The following is a 25994-nucleotide window of genomic DNA, read 5'->3' as shown; positions in this document are numbered from 1 at the left end:
GTAAGTGTTCCTGGGATCAGCCCCCCTTACCCCCTTCCATGTCCCCTAGAACGAAGTGCTGCAGATACTTACCTGATACTGGCTGTTCTTACGCTTCCAAATAATGAAAGCTCATCAGCGCTACAGTCAGCGTTTAAAAAGTCAAAACTTTCCAATACTGTCTCCACCATTAAACTTTCCATTGATGAATGTTTGTGATGAAGTGTCTTTAGCTGTTGAAGGAATGGAAGGACAAATACTGTTATTTGTAGTTATCAAGCCACTCTGCATGAGTGCTTTGCTGTTTTTCAAATCACTCTTAATAACAAATCAATTTGCTCTTCTATTTAATTCTTAACACATCAGGAAAGTTTGCTCTTGGTACATTACTCTGATCCCAAAATCAGGTTGCTAATTAAATTAAAAATATGCTTCAATATTTTAATCTGTGTTCCTCTTTGGATTTCCATGCCTGTTAAGGTTGGTATGAGAGCTGATTTGCTCTGCATCTTCTGCCATTAGTGCAGTTTTCACTTATTCCCTGTTTCAGATCTACAAGTAGCGATCTTAGGGGTCTGCTGCATTCCAGCATAGTATCAAAGAACTTTGAGATTGGTTGTGGACTTCATGGGGCCACTAACTTTCTCCCCCTTGGAAAGGTTGCTTTGAGAGCACTTGGTTTGTGGATTTTTTAATTTCTGTTTTTGAAGAGGTTGCATTGGAATAGGAAGTCTGTGCAGTTTTGTTAACATCGTTTATTATTCCAGACTGTAGACGAAGTCTTACAATATCTTATCTCCCAAGTCTGCACACTGGCCCCACGTACTATAATGCTACCAAATCTGCACTATAACCCACTGCTGGCAGAAAGCTCTTCTCCAGGACCTTTCTTCTAAAGAAAGAAATGTTTTCAGCATCACGTGACCTGTCAGACAGACTGAATTGCCTGCAAAAGCTAGGTGATCCTGGAGAAACATTGGGTTTGATTTACTGATGCAGTCATCTCAAGGTATACTAAATCTGAAAACCATCAAAAAAAATTAGAAGCAAACCAAAATGCAGAGGCTCTGACAAGCCATTCAGATTCTGCTTAGCCCAGACTAGTTTCCACTTTGACTGCATGCCGTTTCTTAATTTCTTTTTCCAGATTACCAATCTGCGCACAGCACTTGAAGGCTGTTGGAGAGAACATAGTGCTGCTGTGTAGTTAGCGCTCAGGGCTGCCTTTTCTGAGAAGTGCCTGACCTCTGGTGGCCAAACTTACTTTTTGGGAACACGCCATCGATACATCATTAAGTCAAATCCACCACAAAGACATGGGACTTCTACAGTTTTAGGAGTAACAGTGGAAGCTACACCATCTACCAAGAGTAAAACACTACCATACCTTTAATTTATCCCTCAGAGATGAAACCTGGTATTCCAATTTCTCCAGTTGCACTTGTCCCACATCATGTAATTTCAGCAAATTTAACACTTCTTGGAGAGTCTTATCAATTGACTTTGTATGTCCATCTAGTTTTAGGTCATTTGCAGCATTCAAGCTTTTCTGGCTAATGTCTTCTTGCTCTGTCAGACGGCAATTTCTGGTCTGGTTGAAAGAACCTCTACCACCTTTGTGACGGTTCAGAAAACTAGATGGGTTATTTGGAAATCCATCCACACACAGAGTCTTCTTCAGGATATCTAGAGTCGTGTGATTTGGAAGAGGATGCTGTTGCTCTTCTGCACAGGTCTCTTGAATAATCACTGATGGCAATGTTCTATGGTCTAGAGCTGGAGTTGTATTTCTGGATTCTGTCCCTTTCTGATCCTCAGAGCTGAACGAATCTGCCTCGCTTGCCTCTGCAGGATTGTGAGGCTTGGTCCTCCTGTGTACATCAAAATCACAGGCAGCCAAGTAGCTCAATATGCTGGGAGGCCGAGCTTCATCACTTACATTCCCTTGGTTCTGCCTTTGTTGCAAAACAGACTGCAGCAAACAGATTGATAAGTGAGCACATATGCAATTGAAAAGCATGAGATACTGCCTAAGATAGACAACTATGGTTTCCTGTTCTTGGAAACATATGCACCCAAACTGATCAAAACCACAGGGCTCTTCTGCACAAGGGAGCCAGGCCAGCACAAAGTGGACAAAAGAAACTACTGAAACAAAGTACTAAGAGCCTACTGGATGAACTACGTGGAGCAGTAGTAACTGTGCTTTAGATCGTTCAGATGAAAGTTACCAAGACAGCTAAAAAATTGTTTGTGGAAGAAGAACCCTGCCAAGCAACTCAGGACAGGATGTGAATGCAGCGGTTAGAGGAAATGTTCATTTTTAAGAATCCAATGTACCCTGTACAAATAATAAACCTTTCTGAAGACGACTGCATATTCTGCTGCTTTCCTGAGGCAACACTAAACCTGGCTTAGACTTGATGTTAGGGGAACATATATATGATGTTATCAGTATTTGAGATGTATGGCAGAATTAACAGGGTCATATAAAACCACCATTAAAAACCCACTTGAATGAATGAGAAGAGGACAGGGTTTTTTTATTCCCCTGGGCTACACTTGGCCAAAAGTGGGGTTGAGGAAGAGAGGCTTGTCTCACATAGCACCTCTGAGGCACCATTCTGCTCCGCTGATACTGAGACAGATTGGTTCCTGGTTTGATTCCATATATATTAGAGCAAATGCCCACAACCCTACTATTCTGCCTGCCAAGAGGAATATTTGGCAGGTATTTTTTCTTTTACAAAAACTAAAATGGAGCTCAAAAGAATAGGGGTTAGAAGAAAAAAAATAACAAAGCCCCAAAATAAGCTACAATGGCCTTGGAGTGCTACACTTTCACATTTCTGAGTGTGTTCTTCAATAGCCTACTCTAACCCAAAAATCAAGTCTGTGCTTTGCCTTTTGCTTTCCTAGGCATACTCACCAGGTAGTATTTCTCTCTGAAGCTGGGAGTGTTTGGTGGGGTCCAGTTGTATAACGAGCTCTTTCTGCTACCCACAGAAAATTTGGCAGTGGTTCCCGGTGACAAAAACAGGTTCTCTGTGTCAAAGGGGCTGCAGGAGAAGACGACAACACAAAGGCCTCAGTGTTGGTAAGAGCAGAAAGCACAGAAATGTTTAGCAGCAGGAACAGCTGTAGGGATCTGAACTATGACATTTAGTAAACATCACGGGGAATAAAAGCAAAGAGAGACTGCCTCTCCAACCAGTTATCTGTGATTGCACCAGCAGAGAAAGAGGTAGGTGAAAAGGTTGCGTATTTTACACAGAATTCTCAACACCCTTTAGACCAAAACATGTGCCACAGTCTTTGGAAAAAGAGTCCAACAGGCCAGAAGTCTGAAGTGCTCCCCGTCCTGCAGCGCCCTACACAGACAACCGTGCTGGCAAGCCACTGGACAGCTAGTGAGACACACACCATACCAAGTAGGAACGAAATACAACACATGATAAAGAAAAAATGTCATTAATTTCCCTCCTGCAGAGCACACACCACCTGGAAAAGCCACCAAAAAGCTTCATTATCCTTCAAAAATATTAATAGACAACTCCTTTGGCTGGCAGAGGAAGCTTGTGCAGCAGTATATGGCAAGTTCCGTGGTTCATACAGTCACAGAGGAGTCCAGTTATAGCCCCAGAGGACACTGGCTGTGGGCTACAAGAGTTTTACAAGCTGCTCTAAAGAATTCCTAATTACCTGCTACATCACAGCCATTAATTTCCCAGCTCCTTTGCAAAGCAGCCTAAGGAAACTTGGACTAACTGTCTCACAAAATGCAACTCAGCTAACCAAGAGAGGGAAAACATATTTAAAGTTAAGTAAAGCGAGTTTGTTTTTCCCGCACGTTACTTTTGTTCCCTACTGGTATGCCTTGTGGCACCAAAAGGAAGATTGTTTTTCCACTTAAGCACTGGCATTTTGAAAAAAAGTTAATTGTTTATAACAAATATGTAATCTCACAGATGTGAGTATAATGACCAAACAGTAGGATAAAGTCAGCTGCATTTAGCTATACAATATAGAACCACTAGAAGTCTGAAAAGATCCAAACAATAATTAGAACTAATCAATTACAGGGAAGTGAACTTCTGCTCTCTAGCAAAAGTTGAAAAGCAGAGCTCCAATTCTCTCCAGCTTCTCATATCGCACAGGGACAATTCTCAACAGCATCCTGCAGCGCAACACACCACTGTCTTCCTCAGCACAGAGGTAACGCTCTGGGAGCTCGCCTAATACAGGTTAACTGGCTAAATTAGCCAGCATCACCCAGCTGGGGTTCATCAAACAGGCCAGTTCCATGGAGTCACATTAACAACCATCTGCAATGTCTCACTATGCAGAAAGTAAATCGGGTTTCTGACAGTAAGAGCCTTTTAGCCAAAGCCTGCTATGTTTACTGATGGACACAAATTTGGAGGAAAGGGACAGGAAGAACAAGATAAATCTGTTTTGCCTCTTTGACAATGACTAAAACTCTCTAGCAAAACACAGCTATTCAGCTGCCCTCCAAACAAGCACACGCTCCCTATTACTGCAAGATAACAAGAGAGCAAAGCAAAGGATGTTGGAAAGCATGAAGTCTGCTCTAAAGCATCTATTATCTCTTGATTGTAAGCTCTTTGGGCACGATTCCTCACCTTGTTCCACACTTGTACAGCAAACAAAACATCATACTGGGACAGATCTATGAATCCATCTCTCCCAGCTCCTTGATATTGACAGAAGCAAGCAGGGGACATTCAGGGGAAAAGCACAGGAAGTCAAATATGGTAGGCTTTCCTCAGACACACGCTCAAATTTGAGGCAATCCATAGCTTAGATCTGTCACGCACCAGACTTTGCAAGCAGACTATTGCCTTTAACTGTCACACGCTTTTCCTTAGTTTGTCTAGTCACTTCGTAACCACTGACACAAAATCTCTGCATAGGTCAAAAGTTGGCAGAAATTTCATTATTTAACTTCACACTGCAGAACAAGCACTTTGACTTGGGGAGGTCTCTGTGGCTGTACTGAGAGAAACAATGCCTAATCATTTCCTTTCCACATTGCCCACAGTGAACATCTATGTGCCTACAGTATTATCCACCAACACCTTTTCAAGACTGAAAAATTCTATAAGAAAAAAAAAAATCTAAGTGGCCTCACTTCTCTGATCATCTTTGTTGTCCCCATTCTCTTTCTGTATTGCCAAACATGCCGGCCTTTGTTTGTGACTAATTACAATATTGGCATTAAATGCACGACACTACAATGCCATCATTAAGGCCAACATAAATGCAGCATAACTCTCCCTTCACTTGCTTTAGCACCATTGCAGGACTTCAGCATTCAAGTCCAAAACACACATGCCCAGCCTGACCTTGAAGGGGTTTGCAATTCATCAGAGCTCACGTTTCCTAGATTAAGCCTCCCATGACATCAGAAGCTTTGCATCTACACGCATTCAGAAGTGCCTCAGCCTTGCCAGCACTGAGCATGGATTCCCAGTGAGATATTTTGTCATAACCACCAAACCTGTGGAAGGATGAAATACTTGAGATTTCTACCATTTCCCTCACCCTGCTGCATTTTTCTGTTGGGTGTGTAAGGAGGACACTTCCAGGTTTATGTTCTCAGAGGAATGTCAGTAATCAGGCAGAGCGCATAAGAGCTGAACTCCATTCAGTCTTCAGCCACAGAGGATCTGCGTTCCCTTCTCCCACCGCCAAGACTGAGCCCCAGTCACTCCCCTTCTGTCCAGTTGCTCCATGTTTCCAATACCCCGGGCCAGAGGGGCTCTGGGTGGATCGACCTGTCTGAATCCCACTCCTAAGCCTGTGAATCCAGACTTGGCATTAACACACAGAAAAACAATTCTAGTGAACTGGATTGGACTCACTGTTAATCATGAGATTTCTTTTTTTCCTTATCAAACACAGGTGAAAATGACCATGCAATTTTAACAGCATGATTGTTGTTAGGTTTCTCCTACCATTAAAGCATAACAATCACCCATTTCAAAGTTAGTACAGCTTATCACAAGATCAAGCTATGAAACATCACTTCCATCAAAAGCAGAGATGCATTGCAGGATCAAGATACCTGCATGAGTAACTAGCTATTCACAAAAGTTTTCATCTATAAGAGCAAGACTGTCAGTAGGTACATATCCAAAAACCCCAGACTTTCCTTTTTTACTTTCCCTTCAGGTTTTTCTCTCCTACTCCACCAGCCCAGCACACGCTCAAAGTGTGCAGAAATTACAAGAGTGGTTCTGGCCGGCTGGCACCCTTAGATCCCAGTACGGGGTGCGAACTGAAGTTCTGACAACAGAATACAGGCTTTCTCTTGGTCCGTCATGTGAGAGACGGAATTCAAACTGCTGTTTAGGTTGGCAAAAACTCAAAGTCTTCTGCCAAACTGGCCAACAAAGCTGTTCTGCAACAGGCCCAAGCTCATTCCAGCTCCTCATGGCATAATCCATAAGGGAGTTGAAGGAACCTTTGTTAGAGCCCAGAAGACTAGTGGCCTACTTAAAGAAAATATACATTCAGAAGTGGAAGAGTGATCTACATTTGGATTTCTCACAAAATAGGTCTAGATTGAAAGCTTGCCTCTCAGGGAAGTTTGGGCAAATCAGCTGGATTTGTTTAGTTATTCTTAAATCAAAGAAAAAAGCAGTTGTTATTTTGAGTGCTCTGTCTTTGAAAATAGAAACACCCTGAGTTATCACCACAGAACTTCTCTTTTCTGTAAACAACTTCAGCAAACAGGCTGTCAAAGAGGAGGAGCCTGCCAGTTCTGTGCAGAAGCACTCTGGAGAATCCACTTGGTAGGATACCAACGCATTTCACAAAACTTAAACACAGCAGAGACACGCAGCCGGAGTTTTCTCATATGCTGAAAAATTCCAAGTAGGGATTAACTCCCAAAGAAAATGCGTCAGCACTAACCCTGTTCCCCTGTTGGCTCTTGCCAACTCTAAAAGCTGGGTGATGGCTGTCCCAAATGCCACAGAAGTGCTCATCTAGCTAATCAAAAGCTGTATGCTGTGCTGCAAACTACTACAACAATTAAGTATCAACATAATTTAAAGTGGGTTTCTTTTGGGTTTTGGTGGTTGTCTTGGGTTTTTTGGGGTTGGGTTTGTTTGGGTTTTTTTGAAAATTTAATCCCAAATATCATTTGCTTTGAAGATTTAGGCTGTTATCTAAGAAACTATGCAATCTCCCAGAATTGGAAGAGGTTTTCCTCATACGGTCCTTCTGGAAGAACAACTTATGTGCATAATTATTTATGCAAGTTATTGACAGCGAGGAAAGGCAAGCAAGTAGATCCAGCAAAAGTAAATGAAGTGAATCTGTTAGATGCCATTTGTGTGGGTTAACAAGAAGGGAGTACAAGTGATCTCTTCCAGACTCCACTACGAACGTGCCTTCCACAAGAAGAGATTTTATACCCAATTCAGTAAAGAAAGTATGCCTCCTTCACTGCCCAAGTGTAGCTTCTTAAGACGTTAGGCTTGAAGTCAGGGAAAAAGGACTTCCCATATAAGAAAAGCATCTCTGCAAGCAGAGGGTTCTGCCCGCAGTCTGTTCTGCTCCGAAACTGCATATAGAGGTTTTGATAATTTTACATCCAGAGTAAAGCCCATGCAAGTTTTGTGGTGTGTGTTTGTTGCAGGGTGACAGATGACAAATAAAGGCAGACTTTGCTGTGGATGTATAAAAGCCTATCTATCCCCCTATGCCCCTCTTCTCTCCTTCCTGGTCTTCATTTAAAAGGGCTGTCATTTTAAGGGCTACTTTTAAAAAAACCAAATACATATATAATGCAACTTGCACTATCCTCACTCCACACAGTTTTCAATAACTCTACCATGAATGTCTCTGCTTTTGGATTCAAATGGGAATACATACATAACCTGGCATGAGTAAGAGGAAGCTTCATAGGGCATATAATGCAAGATCACAGCAAGCTTCTGGAAGGAGGCTTTGTTACCCAACTAATTAGTGGATCAGCTTCTCAAATAAGAAAGAGAGGCCTCAAAGGTCTCAGAGCAGCTGCAGCACCTCTCCAAAACAAAACATATACTGCTGCCCATTGTTAGATCTCAGGAGGAAAAGTGTCATAAACAACAGGTGCGGGCAAAATGCAGTGTGTGAGTTTTTTTCTCATTGACCTAGAGCAATGTGTGTGTTTGAAAAATATTTTTCAGATGCTGTTGCCAAGACTCATTTTTCAGCCCAATTGCATGTACAAGTCAACAGTAAATTTCAAGAACCACAGCATACACAAAACACATTCAGAAAATAGCATGTTGATCAATAAAGCTTTTCTTTCCCCATCCTCAGAAATGCAACCTGAAAACTGTTTATCAACACTTGAACAGGAATTGCAACAGAAAGCTTTTGCAGCATTTCTCTTGTTGGTGGCTTAAAGAGACTGTGATAAGGTTTAAAGTCAAACGATGCTTCCAAAGGTAATTAAAAGTAGAAACAGGTATTAAGACCTAAAAAAATCAAGTCTGATTGTAAAATACATTTGGTTACTTTACCCTAAGGGCAGGGAAACTTTTGTCTTACTGAAAGACCTGTTTGGCTTTTGGGCACGTTTGGCAGACCACGCATTTAACACATACAAGCTTTTTATTTTGGGGTAATTTTTAAGAAAACAAGAAATCAGCATGGCCAGAGAAGAAGAGTTGTACAAGGCTGAGACATAGGTAAGTCTGGGCTGCAAGGCGTAGCTAGCTCTCTGCCCTTGCTAACCTAAGCATCGTTCAGTTTCTGCTTTTCCTGGAGAAAGCCTAGGTCCACAAGCCATCACAACGTGGCCTTTCAAGAGGTCTTTATCATGGAGGTGTGTTCACATGCCTCTCTAACACATTGGGTTGGGAAGAACTGAGGACTGCAGTAAGCCATGTACAAAAGTACAAAGTGAGGAGTGCCCGTTGTTTAATTGGGCATTTCACTATGATGTCTAGAATTAACCCCTGCACAATAGGAAGTAGAAACGGGTTAAAAAGTCAAGATTCTCAGTATGGATGACAGTCCCATAAAGCAGAAATAACAGTACTACCTCAAAAATCTATGGTGGTGTGTCTAGAGTACGGAAGAAGTTCCAGTACAGCATCCACAAAAAGTGAGAATTTGCTTTTAATAACATCAGTAATCCACTACAAAAAAAATTTTACAAATTTAAGTTATAAAACAATTTAGGAAAATCACAGGCACCATGAAAATACTCAGCTATTTTAAAAGTGCATCTGTAACCAAGCTTCCCTTAGTGCACAAACAGGCCTTATATCAGTAGCTGTCATCACAGTGCAAATGCGAACATGCCAAGTCTTTGTGAAAACTTCATTTTTAACAAATTGTGGCCTGGTAATAGCAATTGTCCTAAAAATTTCAGCTATGTATTTTTTCATTGTGCCTAGAAGCTGTTATTTTCAGTTTCATCTCATCCTCTTTAAGATTATTGTTCATTTTTTATAGATGTACAGGCACTGCTTGGAGCTAGACTTGAATGCTCGTTGCGAGGAGTGGGAAGCTAAGTAAAAGTCTATAGTCAGTTCACGTGGCTCTGCTAACATCAGCACAGGGAACTGAAGGGTCACAGAAATAAACAGCTTCTGTCCCTTCCCAGGGCTGGTCCCACACAGAGATCAGGCACAGTAGCTGGGGTTGGTGTGAGGAAGCACATGGCTGCTATCTATCCTGCACCTGCTCTGCAAACAGAAAGAGCACTATGATGTTGAACGCTAAGTGACGTACTTAGGACCCTTTAATTTATTTCAAATGCTTAGCTCCAGCTTTTTTCCTTTGAAGCTGTACTTACTTCCAGAGGACCTCCAGCTGTAGTTTGATGGTGCCCAGTTCAGTTATATCCACAATGATTGCCTGAGGCTTGGTTGTGAAGAAGTTTATGCTGTCGCATGTCACGACACCAACTAGAATAGTGGCCAGTCCTCGCAGCTCTGTCACCTGCAGGGACAGACAAACATATCCATTTTCATCTTACCAGACAAGCCTAAGTTATGTGCATGGAAAGGAGAACACCCTGGGCTCAGGCCTGCTCTGAGGCCCACAAACTGAAAACCTTGATACTCAATTCTGGGCTCCTAAGTTGTCGTGAGCCAATATCCCCACGAGGAATAAATCACAGATGACTAGCAAAGAGGAAAGGGGTTCTGTGAGAGACAGCTGTACAGCACTTCTGACAGCAGAATTTGGTAGACTATGATTTTAAGAAAAAATTAGTCTGAAATTTGAAACTAGCTCTAATATACATAACAGTAGTTATTTATAGTACAGAGTCTAGCTTGTCTAGATATTAGAACACCACTGTCATAAAAGTATATATTACAGAGAAGTATATTATCCTACCTACACTAGACTATGTCAGCTCTCAGTTGCCTAAAGGATCTGGAAGCAAACTGCTGCATCCACTGTGACCTCTCTAACTGCTCTGAGCTTAGCTGTGGACCAAAGTTGGAACTTGTGTCAGTTCTTTCCTCCAAGTTTGTTATCAATGCAGTTACAGGCCTGCATTTTTTCCAGCCTGGCACTTTGCTTCTTCAGCTACTTTAAAAAAAAATTTAAACAAACATTTGCTATAAAAACATACTTCCAATTGAAGATCCAGTTGTTCTAGAAGCACATAAAGCATCAGACTCAGCACAGAATTTTAGCACAAGCGCCAAAAGTCTACTTCAGGAATGAGTTACATGCCTACATCTCCTTTAAGAGCTAGCAAAAGTTTTGTTGCTAGGCTCCTCTTGGAACACACTTTGGCACTTCTCAATTTTTTTTTTTTTTTTAACCTGCTATGTATTTGTACTGGATGAAGATTATTAAGTACAAAGTGGAAAGAGCAGGAGGGTGTGGAGAACATTAGTCAGTAGACTTTCATAAACTGACAAAAAGAGTAAAAACCATTATTGTCATACAAAGTAATACAAGTTTTTACAACTATTATGGGAAGACAGGGATCCGAGTTGGCCTCTCACCTGATCTTCATTGTGTGGTGGCAGCAAAAAAATGCATTATAAGCACATTTCCAAAGGCTGTGCTGGCAAGATGCCTAAAAGTCTCTCCTATGTAACCCTGTTCTTGCTGCCAGATAGGAGGGGAACATTGCAATAGCTGCTTTAACACAGCTGCCAGAACTTGAAACCCGGCACTGGCACAGTTTCCTAGTAGAATAGGATCCAGCACTTCGATCTCAGCTCCTTTTAGCTTGACAGGAGTCATGCTGCAGAGTCCAGCCCACAAAAGATGCCAGACTACAGTGGAGATGCTGTTTAAGGATTAACTCCACGTGCTAGGTAAGTGCCAGAACCAAAGCCGGGGCAGCTGCACAAAGGTGTATAAAAACTACAAGCTTCCCCCAAGGGGGACCCACAATGTGTCAGCTACATGCCACAGGCCACTAGCACTGGTCCCTTACTGTTAAAGGTATGACCTTCCAAGGCACCTTAAAAAAAAAAAAAGTGTCAGAACTCTAAATAAAGACATAAAGTACAGACAGTTTGTACCAGCATATAATGCTATTGGTTCTTTGCAGATATGGAGCATCTCTGGAGTAAAACATGACAGCATCTGCAGTGCACCCAGATAGAGGGATATTTGAAGTATGTTCAAAACATACACATGAAGTGATATGTTTGCCATCTACATTTTCTTCCATAGAGAACAGAACTCCAGGTACTTAATATTCCATGTGGGTGATATAAATAACATCTACATACACATCTGTTTGTCTCCACATGTAGACGTCACTCTAGAAAATCCCAGATATTGATCTGGGACTTAAAAAAAAATAAATAAATCGTGAAACAAAACAAACAAAAAAACCCCAACAAACACCCACCAACCACATATACCAGACTTTAGAACATGGGAAAGCAGATGCACTAATGCATTTATGAGTGCCCGGAGCAAAGGAAAGACAGTAGTAGATGTCTGTTCAACAGGCAGAACATTGATTAACTGCCTTTTGTACATGGCTAGGAAAAGAAAACTGCTTAAGAACTTTGACAAACACTTGGTAGCCTAACATGTAAGTAGTATGATTCTATGAGACCTGTTAACCCACTGATTCCAATCCAACCATTATACACCACACCTTAATTTCAAACTTCTCATGGAGATTGGGTATAAAAATCTTTTCTTCCTCATCCCATGTTTGGCTATCATCGGTCTCAATCTTGCCTTTCAACCTCCATTTTTGGCGCCCCAGTCGCACAAACACCTAGAAACCACAATGGAAAAAAAAAGGATGTTGGGTCAACATATCCCAGAACATTCCCTTCAGTCCATAGGCCTCATGCTGTTCCAGTACCACAGAGGCAAAGCCATTCCTTTGATCACTATACATTTAGGAACTTGGATAAAACTAGAAGATTGGAGGCAGGAATTCAGGTTGCAGGTTTTAACACCTTAACTCAGTGCCAAATGACACATCCCACCCTTTCTAGAACTGCAAAACTACACCACATAGCAAGTGTAGCCATACTGAAATACAAGGCACACTGGAATTTGTTTGGAACTGTTAGGGAAGCAACCCAGTAAGATACTATGATGCCTTCAAATCATGCCAAGGGCAATCTTCCAAGAAACAGGCAGTAACTGTTACTTGATTCCAGGGCAACTTTGAAGACAAAGACCTGACAGGTTGGTTTTGATAGACAATCACTACCATCTTTTAAACACTCCCATACCACTTGAATCACATTTTTCCCTCTTCAGTCTCAGAAGAGAGAGTAACTAGTGAATGTGCCAAAGCACTGTTTGAATCAGAACAGCACACTGTTTTATCACCGTCTGTTTCCTGCTCCCCTGCTACATGGTGCACCCTTGCTCTCCTGTTCCTCTACTGCAAACTCACAGTGTAAAATAGAGCACAGAATGAATTGCTGTATACCGCACCTCATACTGGTCCCCTGGGCAGAGACGTGCAAAGCCCACCAACCCTGAAAAGAGAAGGAAGACTCTTAATACTTGTAGAGTTTTACAGTGTTCCCCAAAGCCTCTGCTTGCAATAAACAAAGTGACTATCTGGTTGACACCCCCTTGTGCTCAACTGTGCAGAAGCTATGCCACCAGCCTAAAACTCTTAGAAGGACAAACTTTAATTGAGCTGAGGAAATAAAGCATTTCAGCTTTTGTATTCAAATATAAAATACCACTGCAGATCCATTTTATAACACTGAAGCAAACAGTAGTTTGCCAAAATTCTGTTCAGGGTCTCATCCAGAAAGGCAGTGGAAGCAACTAACATTGAATAAATGGACTCTCAGTGGATCAGATGGCTACATAGGAAACCCACAATCAACTGAGGAGTCTTGAAGGAAACAAGGAACATACCTTTCATCTTCAAGTGAAACTCTCCCAAATGGACCTCCAATGCCCCTTCTATAAAGCACATGTCCTAGAAGAAAGACTGAATAGTCACTATGACTGAAAAGCCACAGAAAGTAGCTACCCTCCCACACAAGGCATTTTCTTTAAAGGACTTTTTTTTTTTTTTTTTTTTAAGGACACACACTAACATTTTCACCAGTAGAGGCTGATAAGAGTAGTATGAATGGACTCTAAGATAGAAAACTGTGATGCCACTCCACAGAAGAGTGGAACTACTTGAGCAGTTCACTGTTGGGGTACCTTCCACTGCTTGTTTTGTAAAAATAGCATAACTTATTTATTATTCAATTCTCATCCCATTAGTTCCAGTGGAAGCCATCATGGACCCCAGTAGTAAAGCAGAAATTCAAGAGATTTTTCACTTATATTCATGAATGCATGAAGCCAAGCTGAGTAGAGGCAAAATAAGGGCACAGAATTCAAGAGCTTTGCCAGTAAGGTATTTCTCTCACAAGCTTTAGTTTCTATCATGTACCTGTATTTCATTCACATGTTAAGTTTTTAACCCACACCACTAAAAAGCAGCCAGCAGCAAGTCCCAGTACGTTTTTTGCTAAGGAACAGTCAGGTCTTCATCCCATGTGTGTAGTATTTCCTACCTCTGTGCACTCTTGGAAGTTCTTGTAAAGCTCCACTAGGCTCTCTCTGGAGGCTTTGGTGGAAGGAGACAAGGAAAAGGCATGTTTCATATTAGTGGCCCCATCTCGTAGTCTGCATTGGATACAGTAAGCTTCATAGAGTTCTTCTACCTTTAAGATTTGGGGAGTGAGGGAAGAATGAACAAGAGTTACACCAGCATAGTTTTAATAAGTTTTGGAAAGGAACATCAGCAGTATTTCCTAGCAAAAACCCCCAATCAAATCCCATAATCCTAGTATTGCAGAATGTTGCAACTCCTGCATTTTACAGACTGATCAGAGTGCAACAGTTTGTAGACATTCCTGCAGATGAGCAAGGGATATTGAGAAACAATTCACTCTGCTATTATCAGACTAGAACAACAGTCTTCAGGGAAAAATTACTTGGGGAGCAGGAACCTGATTCCCTCAATACAGATTAAAACACCTACACCTTTAGAGGAAAGATGAGATTCCTTTGGAAGCAGATGGCAGCAGACACGCACTCTACAGAACTGCCCCTCGTGGGAAGTGGTGAGAACGTGTAAGTCTTCCCACAGCAGCATTTTCTGAATAAACTGAAAGAGCATGCAAACTGGTTTCACAGGCAAACTCAGATTGGGTTGTGCCCAACATTCAGCCTGAATAGAACCATTCAAGAAAATAAATAAATAAAAATCCCCTCCTTCTGTAAAAAGTACCCAGCATTATTCCCCTTCAACTGAATTACAATCAAAGTATTTTCTATTTAGAAACTTCACTTATATAGTGGTGCAAGCCTTACATGTACAAGATATAAACCCCCTTACCTTGCTTATATGAAACTCCAGTTTTCTGATGTATCTCTCCACAGACCGGATTTGCTTTTGAAGAGGGGAGAGAGAGGAGGACTTGAGAAATTATTTCCTAAACACACCTTTAAGTAACACAGTGGACGCATCATCCATTTTTCCTCTATTTGCCACACTTCATCTCATCCTCAATAGTCTTACCTTATCCAGGTCATAGTAGAAAGCCTGAAAGAGAAATAGCACAGGCTGAATAGGAGGGCATATATATTTGTACATATTAACGATACTTTCATATTGACTGCAAGACTCGCTGTGCATATCTTAAGTCACATTAAATTAAGATGCATTGTTTACTACAAGGAGACAGTCCAACATTTTTAGAAGTAGTTTCATTTTCTGTGCATGGTTTGTTTTTGCAGATGCTTGAAATAAGACAGTAAGAGTCTTACCACAAACTATAACAAAGATTTGGTACATGGGAGTTTCCGATTTATTTTTTTAATCTAGCTATTATTTCTCAAATGAAAGGCAAAGTTGGACCTGCGAGTTGTCTTTTCATTAGCACTGTTGCTGAAGGTACTTCTAGAGAGTTGTGAACTCGACAGAATCTAGGCTACAAGGACATATTCACCAACTGTGGAAAACAAAGCCTAATCTTTATCACCACTTTTGTCTGTACAGAGTTAGTGATGAACACTGATCACTAAACAGGCACAAGGAGATACCATCTCAGTAAAGGAACACTATCTGAAGAGCACTGCTGGATATTGAAAATGAGAAATCTCACATTTAATTCTCACATCAAGAGCTGACTTGTTTGGTGAACTTCCAATTGTGATGTCTTGCTGGATTTCACCTCAGTGCTTTAACTGGAAAACCCCTGGGAGTCTCAGGTGTGACAGTATCTACTTTTGTGACTTTATTTTTAAAGTCATTAGAGTATTTAACATTAAAAGCATCTTACCAATCTGGAGTTCCTTTTTGTATCTTTGTGTCGACCAGAGAGATAATCCAATTCAGCCTGATGTGCTTCCAAGTACTCACTGGAGAGGAAGCAAACGAAGTGTTACCTTCTTCTGGCACATTCATTATAACACCTCCCCAAAGAATTTTTCACCAGAATGTTACAAAGCAACTTCCTTCTCTAGAAGACTTCTCTTGTTTTTACTCTCTAGAGATGTGAATGGCTATATAGAGGGACACGGGTCAGATGCGAGAAAGGATGGTTTCCATAGATAAATATTTGCCCTAAATGCAAAGTCACTCCTGGAGGAGCATCTGTACACAATGAGTGCCAGAAGATGCTGGTTACTGTTACCCAGTGTTTAGAGATGCTGTTCATTAGGAATCCTGAATCCTTTTTACTCCCCCAACACATGGAATGCTACAGTGCAATTCCAGAAGGCCACCACTCCTGCATAAGTTCTATACACATACATATGCATGTACTGCACTCAGACACTCACTATTTCTTGTTTCCCTTCACCTATAATAGATCATTCAAGTGAAAGGCTTTATCCTGGGAACGCGAGGCAAAACAGAACGAGACAGTAGAGCTGGAAGTACTACTAAAGGCAAGAGGAAAGGAGGGATGTAGGAAGAGAACAGCAAGTTCTAACACATAACCCAGCTCACAGATCTCCTTTCAGATTTCTCTGACTATTCCTGTTTGGCCTTCTGGAACCTTTTCTGTAAGATAGATCAGTTAATTTGTTGAACAAGTCTCTTCTTATAGTTACTGTGGAGTAAGAATTCTATCAACTCCATCTTACAGAGTCAAAGAATTGCAACATGAAACACTTGCACTACAAAACCAAGCTCACAGAAGAACTCCACATGCAAGGTAGGGCACATGTCATTCAGTGTTTTTGCAAACAGAGCTGAATACCACCTTTTGGTATGCTAGACAATTTCTTCATGTAACCATTACTTTTTCCAGAATAGGAACTATTTTGCAAGGTGTGAAGCACTTGGTGCCAGTTGGCTTCTACAGAGTTGCTTGCATGCAAGGGTTGTTCCTTAGGAGTGCCCACAGGCCTTAAACTATTTCTGCTGAGACCATCTTCTTCCAACGTTGCTTTTCATACAGAGCAGACTTAGGTAACTTTTTCCTCTTAGACTTAAAAGGGAAAAAGAGTCACCTGATAAATACTACATTATAAGACACAGTCTCTGAGCGGTCAAAATAACTTCATTTTAGACAGCTGCACTTCTTCACATTTGCTTTGATGCATTTGATTTTCTTACTTTTACAAAACCAGTTCCCCCAAGACACCCAATGGCTCCAGCATTCAGCCATCTGCTCTTTACTCTTGCCTATTAACAGCTCAGTGCAGAAGTAGCCAAGGCTGGTGGCAGAAGAGCATTCACCTTCCTCTTAGGAGAGCTTCATCACTTTTAGATTTAAGTATGTTAGAACTGCCAGCTTGTTGGAATGGTACCCAAATGGTTAACAGAATAACAAGTTATTGGAATGATACCCAGATGGTTAACAGAATAAAGAGTTATTTGCTATAGCTATAAAGAAACAGGCACGTAAAACATGTTCTGTACTAAAAATTCAAGTCACTCCAGCACCAAGTGGACGTAGTCTGCATCTACTTAAAATTTGGACTTTGCATTGCTATTTGATACAGTTGTTTTCTGTAGGTTACTTTAGTCAATTAGTTAGCTACTCCATTTTGGCAGGAGTCTGATCATATGGCATTCCCTGCAGAACTGGGAACAAACTCTGATCCACTTTATGGTTTCTCCTCCCTAAGCTCTGATAAATTGTCAACTCTGCAAAAACATTTGGTTTTGTTATTTGTTTTAAATCTAAATCCACTAATAAGATATTGACTGATATTTTTAGAGCTAAGACTTCATAGGCTTTTATTGGAATAAAAATGTGACACATCTGAGTTTACAATGTATTATTACAGTGCATTTTATGTTCTTTGCTTCAGAAAACAAACTGATCAGAATTAATACAGTAGCAAAATTCTGAGGACAACAGCAACATATGTGAAGGAACTGTTAGTAGAGTGCCAGCAGAAAGAGCTACAGGGTTCACAAATCCACGGAAAGGTATTTTATCTTCCAGTAGTAGCTTCAGGGTATAAATGAAGTTCCTATGATATTTGACTAGACCTATCAACATCAACTGTAACAATTTAAGATGTGTATTTTTACATAATAAGATTTGAGGACTCAGTTAACAGTTGACTAGTTTCAATCCCTGATGGAGGCAAACAGCGCTCACCACCACTTCCCTTCTGGTCTATAATACCAAGAGAGCAAGCTCATCCATGTTTTATTTGCCATTTCAGCATTGAATAATATCACTGTTTCTGTGAGGTAACCGACAGCTTCCTCAAAGGCAGAATACACTAAATTCAGATTGCCAGCCCATCCTTTGATGTCTGTTGTGCCTGCTGCAAACACCCCACATCTACCAGATGGAGACAATGGACAAAATCGGTCTTTAGCCTTTTCACTCTAGTCTGTACTGATGCAACATTGACTGCGCAGTCAACCGTAACAAAGACTTTGAAACAATGCTATGTTTAAAGCAAGATAATATTATTTACATTGCCCTAAGAAGATGGAATTGTACTACAACTCTGTTTCATGACCTCAAGTCAGCTGAGGTTTTCAGGTGGAAATGCTTAGACCTTTCCCTTACAAGCCACCCAGAGATGAAAGAGGACTTTTGAACTTCAGAGTTTAATTCTATTAGAAGAAGAAGAAGACGCCAAACCACACCAAAAAAACCCACCCAAAAAACCCCACTAGAATATCTAACTCTTTAAGTGTTCTCTAATTAGCATAAAAAGAATAGAAATGGTTCATGAACCAGCCTCCCCACTGTGTCCTTGCAGGGCACACCCTCGCTTTCAGACTTGGTTTTAAGTCAGCTTTCTGAGTTAAAGCAAACTCCACACAGCTCCCTCTTCAGAAACTTTCTGCCGATCACCCCCCCAGGTCTGGCTGTCTTATCCCTATCCAAGTTTCTCCCTGATCTGCAGACTTCTGGCCTGCCGCCCTGCATGCTCTGGAAGCCCCACTTCTGCAAGGGAGTGTAGTTGCTCCCCAAGAGCTGGAGAATCTCCCCACAGAGTTCTACCTGTCACTTGCCTTTTAGAGAAGTGCAACAAACTAGGAACAAACAAAAACAAGCAGACTGTCTGAGAGTGAATGAAACTTGTTTTACAAGGTCCCGAGCCAGTGTCTGGGAAAGTCACTGCAAATGTTTAGATATGCTGGACGGAGACAGAGAACAGTGATACACAGACTTAAGCAGCATGACTAGGCAAGGCAAATTACAATATTTAAAGAGTCCTTACTTAAGTCCTTTCTTCAAAGCTTCAAAAATTTTCTTCACCTGCAGTGGTTTTGGATCCCATATAACTGCCCCCTTCTGCAGGGAATTATAAGCCTTGGGGGATTTCAGTGACATTCTTGATCTCACTGAACTTCTGCTGAGAGACTTTCTGTAGAAAGAGAAAAGAAACATGGGAGAGATGCAAAACTCATCACCAGGGAGAAGAGAGATGCCTAACCCACAAAGCTTTCAGGCTATAAATTATATGCCCAATCCCATATACATTCACTCAAAAGAACAAAGCTCTTTGACACACTGAGAATACTTTCCCAGATAACATTGGAAAGTTAAGGCCCAGCCCTAAATACCTAGTGCGGAAAACCTGCAAGTTTTTTGTGACTTCAACAATAAAAATGTCAATAAGAAACATCTCCTTCTCCAACCTTGACACAGACTCTAAGAAGCCTAGTGGTTCGCTCTTCTCCTTTTTAAGGAAAAAAAATTGTGCAGGTCCCCATTTCTTTGGGGGGGGGGACGGGGACACACACGACACACATGCTGGGGGCCCTGAGCAAGAAAAAGAAAAGCTCATTTTTATAACAGATTAACAAGTTCATGTTCAGACTGCTAGCAGTTGTCTTAACAGACATGCATGGCAGCTAGCTCAGGCCCTGATTCTGTGTGCACGTTCACACCAGTTGTTGGGTCAACTACAGAACTAGTCAAGTAAGCCACAGTGCAGAACAAGGACATTCCCATTCTGGGTCTCACCTGCAAGTCAGGAAAACAAGGCAACAAACATTTTATCTGCTCAAGGTCTAGCTGATAAAACTAAGCTGATAAAAAGCCTTTAGAAATTGCTATTTCTTTTCCTGCGCTCACCATCCATTTAAATGATGGCTTAGAGCCCACATTTTAGAAAAGCAAGCCACCAAGCCCAGATTGCATGCAAAATATAATTATCAAGGTGCTTTTTCAGCATTTAACACCTCACTTTTTAAAGCAACTGCAAAAACAAAGTTAAATACTGTTTCTGACAGAAGTCCCCCACACAGGATTTTTTGTGCTAACCTAAAGAGTTAGAATATCCCAGGCTGTTAGTTATAGATATCTACAAAATTTAAACCAGAAAATGAGCTCTCTGCAAACGGTTCTTTCATATTGTCAGATTCCTGCCTGGCTTACCTCTTATCTATGCACCCTTCTAAGTCTTAGCTATTTTTATAGAGCTTTGTTAATACTCTCTGTAAGTGAAACCTCTAAAATAACATTATCTAAAGAAGTTTCCCACTCCACCAAGCCAACTGGTTGCTCTCAGAGAAGCTTTCCACCTTCTCTACAATCTCTATGCTAAATTCAGCTCACCTGGAAAAATGATGAACTTCAACAGGCTTAACACTTAGCCACTGGCTGTTTTAAGTTCTAGGCATGTGACTGAGGGCCTAAGGAGATTATTGAGCTTGGTGATTAAATCCTAGGCTCAGCACACCTGAGAGCTGTCCCAGTCCTATTACAGAAACCTTCGGGTAACTAATTATCCTGGTGCTAAATTTCCACTTAACTCTATTTTTTAACATATAATCTGGAAAAAATCTGATAAACTTAGGTGTTGCCAAACATTATTGGATATTTAATTTCTTTACCCCAATGATTATCTTAAGTTTTTTATGATGGCTTAATGTAAAGTATTAATTAACCAAACCATTTGGAGCTCAGGTTACCTATAATGAGGAACATAACTGTTAAATTAGAAACTTACATTAATATTATTTTCTTTCATAAGATAATGAATCTTTGAGTATTCCATGCAATGGGAGAGGGTTTCAACAGGAATAACACTGGAAGAGACAGTCTAGCCAATAACAGCAGTTGAAAGAGTTTCCTAGAAAGATCATCACTTAAAATTCTTTCATGCAAAGAAGGAAATAGCATCCAGCTCCATGCTTTAGATGAGTACTCTAATTAGCAAGACACCATATGGAAGATATAATTCTATCTTTTTAAATTAAAAAGCCCAAATTACTTCTGGGTTTTGTTTATTTTTGGAAAAGAAAGGACTTTGATATTTACCTTCAGAGTTTTGGACTGCAAATCCTAAATTCAGGAACTAATTTCCCTTCAGTTAAAGTACAGCATCTATGCACTGCATACAGATAGGTCAGGACTTAAAACTCACCGTTTTCCTCAGTGTCTCCTACTCACTGATGCAGCCCACACATACTCAGTGCAGTGACATTAAGAATCCCATTTTTATACATTTCATAGAAAAGTTGAGTGGCTGACAGGAGCCTTTAGGGACAGTAGCTAAAAGCTAGATGCTCTGTTGCTGCTTTCCCTTGTGAACTTAATAATTTAAGTATCAGATTTCCCACTTTATAGATAACAGTAATAATATTTACTTCCTGTGGAGGCCATTGTGAGGAAAAATGAAATAGTGTGTCTGTCTGAGAGCCTCAAAAGGAAGTTGCTAAAGAAATGCAAAAGTATATTTAGCATCTGGTAAGAATCTCCATGTGGACCTGATTTGTGTGTCATCCTTTGGGCAGACCTTGCATAGGGCCCCTGCAATCTCCTGCTGTGTTTTGCAACAGTGCCTGAGGGAGAGATAAGTTAGGAAAGGGTGATTAAAAAATCTCTTCACTATGCTGGGAAACGCTCTCGGGTGTTCGCTGGGCTGTGACTGAGTATCTAGTACACAGATTTTCCTTATTGTGGTGATTCCTGAACAAAACTGTCTGTCTAAATGCTTAAATAATGAAAAGCAACATCACAAAAAATGCATAGAGAGGCACTTGGTTAGAAAACCTTTGCAGCTAAAAGTAACAGAATAATCTTAAGGGATATATGAACTCTTCTGTTTCAAGCATTCTTGCCCTGCTGGACTGTGCCTTTGTTGGAGAAACAGCTGTTCAACACTTTTCCTGGTAGATCCTTTCCCTGCCAGAACTCCCACTATGTACTTGAGCTCAAGTCTGTTTATATAGTTTATTGACAGTGTTTTTCTCAAGATCTTAGTGATTGGTCTGATTTTAGATGTCTGATCTTTGCTAGGTGTAATATTATTTTTCAGCTTCCACAACAAATTAATTTTTTCAAATGTGAAGACTTCTTGTTTACATCACAATCATGCTGGATTTTCACTCTTACTCATACTTTACCATGCTGTGTTTAACTAAAAGGTTAATTCAATCATTTGGTTCTTTGAAAATATATTTTATGACATGAGTCAGGTATTTTACTGACATACAATAGGATTTTTTTGAGTACAACACTTCCAGAGGCATACTTTCCAATAGTTCTATATGATACTGCTAAATGATTCACTTTGTTATTATTCTAGCATTATTGGCAGTCAGAGATTGTATTAATTTTCCATTTATATGTCATGTCTTCTAAAAGCACTTGACAGACTATACAGGGATCATTAAATTCAGAAAAAGAACAAGAGCAGTTATCTACATAGAGCAATGCTAGACAACAATTTATGATAAGCAAAAAGGGAAAAAGAGTGAAGGATGGTTTAGCAATTATGGAGCTCGACTGAAGACTGGACTGCAACCGTGGCTATACTATCGACCTGTTACTGATAGCAGAGAATTTGCAGTGGCTGCCTTGGCCTGTCTTTGTATTCCTCCCTTCCTCTTGTTTGTGGCATTGCCAGAAAGCAGCCCTTCCTCTCCTGTAATGCTGCTCTGCTTAAATAACTCCAGGAGAACTTGAGATGGGTGCAGTTACACATTTTTTCCAGGATTGACCATTAACATCCTCATCTTTTTAAAGGCCTATGAGATTTGTCAGAAGGTTTTAGTCAGAAAGTATCAGTTACTACTAGGCTGCTAGCAGGAAGGGTTGTGGCCCTTCATTTTTCTAGAAGAAATGGACACTATTAACAGTGGGACATAACCTCCAAAATCCAGCCATCTCTGAAGTACCGTGTGTACAGCAGAAAGACAGTATGGTGTGAGGTACAGCTATTTATCAGTGAACCATGACAACATTCAATAGTTTTAAGATAAAATATAAGGAACCACTTCTACACATAGATGCCTTAGGTCAAAAAATACATTCACAATACCTAATGTCTGTTGCCCAAATGATCAGGTGCTTTTCTTTTTGTGTTACTTACGCTAATTTTCTGCTTTGCACAGTGCTGAATCCGGTAAAGGAACAACTCCTACTAATACCACCCCCATCACCGGGAGACACAAATGTGAGTTTGACCGACATGATTGCCAGTCAGTCGGTCTATCGGCTTCTGAAATAAAGAGAAAAACAGGTGAGTCAAAACCTTCTTGGCAGTTCAGGCTTAAACTTGTGCTGCTGTAAGTGCTGAGCTGCATCAAGTGGAAAGTCAGAACAACAGACAGCAGATCAAATAGAACAAAAAAGACTTGTCTGCTATACACGTTTCCTCTGTTGCCATGCACAATACAATTAATAAGGGACTGGATAGTCTAAAATGAAATCTCTCATGCCCTCTTCAATTTCTGATTGATTTTACAAACTCACTATGTAAAAGCCAGAATAGCCTCAATTCACAGGCTCTCTACATTTCTGATTTTTTAAAGACCCTATAATTGTCCCACTGCTTAAGGAGTTCAGGCCAACCAGTGTATTTCCAAATCAGTATGGATGCCAGAACAATACTTAAGCTCCAGACTTAGGTCCAAAAAGCAGTTCCTTGCATCTGTGCAGAGCCACACTGAAGTCAATGGTAGAATTGGCTGAGTGTGGTACTTAAGCCCAAGGCAGAAGTCTGGTTTCAACAGTAAATTTCAGGTTCATGCTCCTCCTCTGGCAGGATTTCTCTTGGATTGCTGTCTTCTGTTTTCCATCAGTCAAACTCTCTTGCTTTCTGGAGAATTGTGTTCTCTGCCATATGTCTACAGAATCCAAGTTACAATATAAGTAACAGACAAATCCTTCAAAGCAGCTGTAGAAAATCACCCAGACAGTTAATATACAGAAAAATTCCTTTCCTTCCCCCCTCAAGCTGGTGTAATGTAAACACCACAACTGAGTAAAACTGAATAAAACAAAAAGCTGGAGTATCTATTTGTAGAGAGAAGTACAAACTCCAAAAAAGAGCTGTACATGAAGATGTTCCAAGCAGAAGTTTGTCCTAACATTACAGAATGTGCTCTGAAGAACAGTGAGGTCTTAATCTACCAGAGTAGATATTGGAAAGAACCCCTGTGCCTGACATTATCCCACCAGCATGGCTACAATTAGTCAGACTAGAAGCCCAGAAATGTCAGGATAAGACTCTTTCTCTGGCTGTGCCACTGACTTGGAGAGCAACCAAACTCAATGCTCTCCAGACTGAATGTAAAGAACTGAATGGTGGAAGTATACGTCCCGAGAGGGGTGAGATTTGAGAGTGCTTTGCTAATCCTGGGCTAGCCTGCAAATACAGGGAATTACTGTAAGTGACTATGCTTTAGGTACCATTATCTACCAAAGCAGTAACAAAAGTTGTCATGGATTTCCACAAGCAGAGATCCTGCAGTGAAACCTGACTATTTCATTAGAAGCCGCTCGGTCAGTTCCCAGGGCTGAGGTCTAAGACTCCCATTTCTTTGCCTTTTCTCCAGGCTGTGCCGAGCTCATGAATACTTCTGTGAGAACAGGCAAAAGATTTTAGAACAAGATGTGAAAATGACAGAGTTGAGCCAAACAGCTACCTGCTTTGCAAGCCACCTAGTTTGTCAAAAGAGGTGTTGGGCATGGTTAGGTATTTTGTGTCTCAGTGCATCGAAGCCCACATGGCTCCACAGCTTCAGTATCAATAGAAACCTGTTACATGGAGAAAAGTTAGGTGCATCTTAATCACCTTTTAATCAAACTGTACAGCACTTACGTTCTCTTGCTTTGCAAGGATGTGTCCCTAACACCCTCAATCAGAGATTGTACTTGCATCACAACACTGCTGAAGTCTCAAAATATTTTCCATTCTTTCCTCTAGTTTTCAGATGCTTGTAAGTCTGTGAAGAGCCACTCCATCACAAGGATCATTAGACTGAAAAAAACATGGATCTTACTGAAAAATGTAATCACATAACAAGCTGTTAAAGGAAGAAATAAAAGGAATAGCCTCACGGTTATTGACCACATCCCTCATCAAGGCTAAGCTAGATTCCCACGATCTATTCTTCAGCTCTATAACCTGGTAAAGTTAGTTCATGAGTAAAAGGGAGGAAGAAAGCGCAGGAAAAGCTCGTCTAATTTTATAGGACTCCTAAAGCCTGCATAGCATGAGAATGAAAGCCTTTGAAGCACGCAGATACGAAACAAACAAAACCAGGCAGACCCTTGACAGGGAACAGAAAGTGGAAAATTATGAGAAAATTCCCGAAGTACAAATCTGTGGTACCGAACTCTCGATGTAAAGAATTAAGTCGGAAATGTACAGACCTCCAAAACTCAGCTGGTGAAAGAAATAAATTGCTTAAATTGCCTAATTTGATTCCATTGCCACATGTGGTTTTTTTTATAAATCAAATATAATTCTGGACTTCAGGAAGATACACTGTTGCAAATTAGTCGAAATGAGAGATGAATTGGACCTCACTTGCGGACAGCCATAAGCATTCAAAAATTCTCCTGGGTCGTTTGGCTTTTTGAACTGCACAAAGCTCAGTCCTCAAGGCCACTGACCGTGTCATGTTCTGCTGCAATGCATAGCTATGTTCAAAAGCAATTCATGAGCACAATTTCACAGTTCCCTCTTATAAGAATGAAGAGAATCTAAATGATGTTAGGAAAGCACCATTAAAGGGGTTATCTTTCTTTCTTTGAAATAATGTCGACAAAGTCAAATACCTCTTGGTACATACCTGCAGATATATTTTTGTAGCGACCTAGAAATCTTACAGCTTATTTCACACT

At 40.7% G+C, this 25994-nt stretch overlaps 1 protein-coding gene across 6 annotated transcripts in view; it reads right to left on the bottom strand.

The window, feature by feature from the left end:
• The window catches only part of RIPOR3 (RIPOR family member 3), a 53535-nt gene that overhangs the window by 8041 nt on the left and 19500 nt on the right, over positions 1-25994 (bottom strand). For 5 of the 6 annotated variants that reach the window (XM_054845160.1, XM_054845157.1, XM_054845158.1 and 2 more), the window contains 13 exons: positions 23233-23361; positions 19129-19275; positions 15765-15843; positions 15002-15025; positions 14819-14872; positions 13992-14141; positions 13336-13399; positions 12898-12941; positions 12095-12220; positions 9806-9951; positions 2909-3038; positions 1367-1951; positions 73-212 (listed from right to left, as the gene is read on the bottom strand). In XM_054845160.1, coding sequence (XP_054701135.1) covers positions 73-212; positions 1367-1951; positions 2909-3038; positions 9806-9951; positions 12095-12220; positions 12898-12941; positions 13336-13399; positions 13992-14141; positions 14819-14872; positions 15002-15025; positions 15765-15843; positions 19129-19275; positions 23233-23333 — 1790 coding nt within the window. In that variant the 5' untranslated portion in view covers positions 23334-23361. The remainder of the gene's footprint in view (positions 1-72; positions 213-1366; positions 1952-2908; positions 3039-9805; positions 9952-12094; positions 12221-12897; positions 12942-13335; positions 13400-13991; positions 14142-14818; positions 14873-15001; positions 15026-15764; positions 15844-19128; positions 19276-23232; positions 23362-25994) is intronic. The other variant, XM_054845162.1, reaches the window with a different exon arrangement.

Source organism: Grus americana, chromosome 17 (assembly GCF_028858705.1).
Source record: "Grus americana isolate bGruAme1 chromosome 17, bGruAme1.mat, whole genome shotgun sequence".
Taxonomy (NCBI): Eukaryota; Metazoa; Chordata; class Aves; order Gruiformes; family Gruidae; genus Grus; species Grus americana.
The sequence above is the reverse complement of the archived record's forward strand: the minus strand, read 5'-3'. Positions and strand labels throughout refer to the sequence as shown.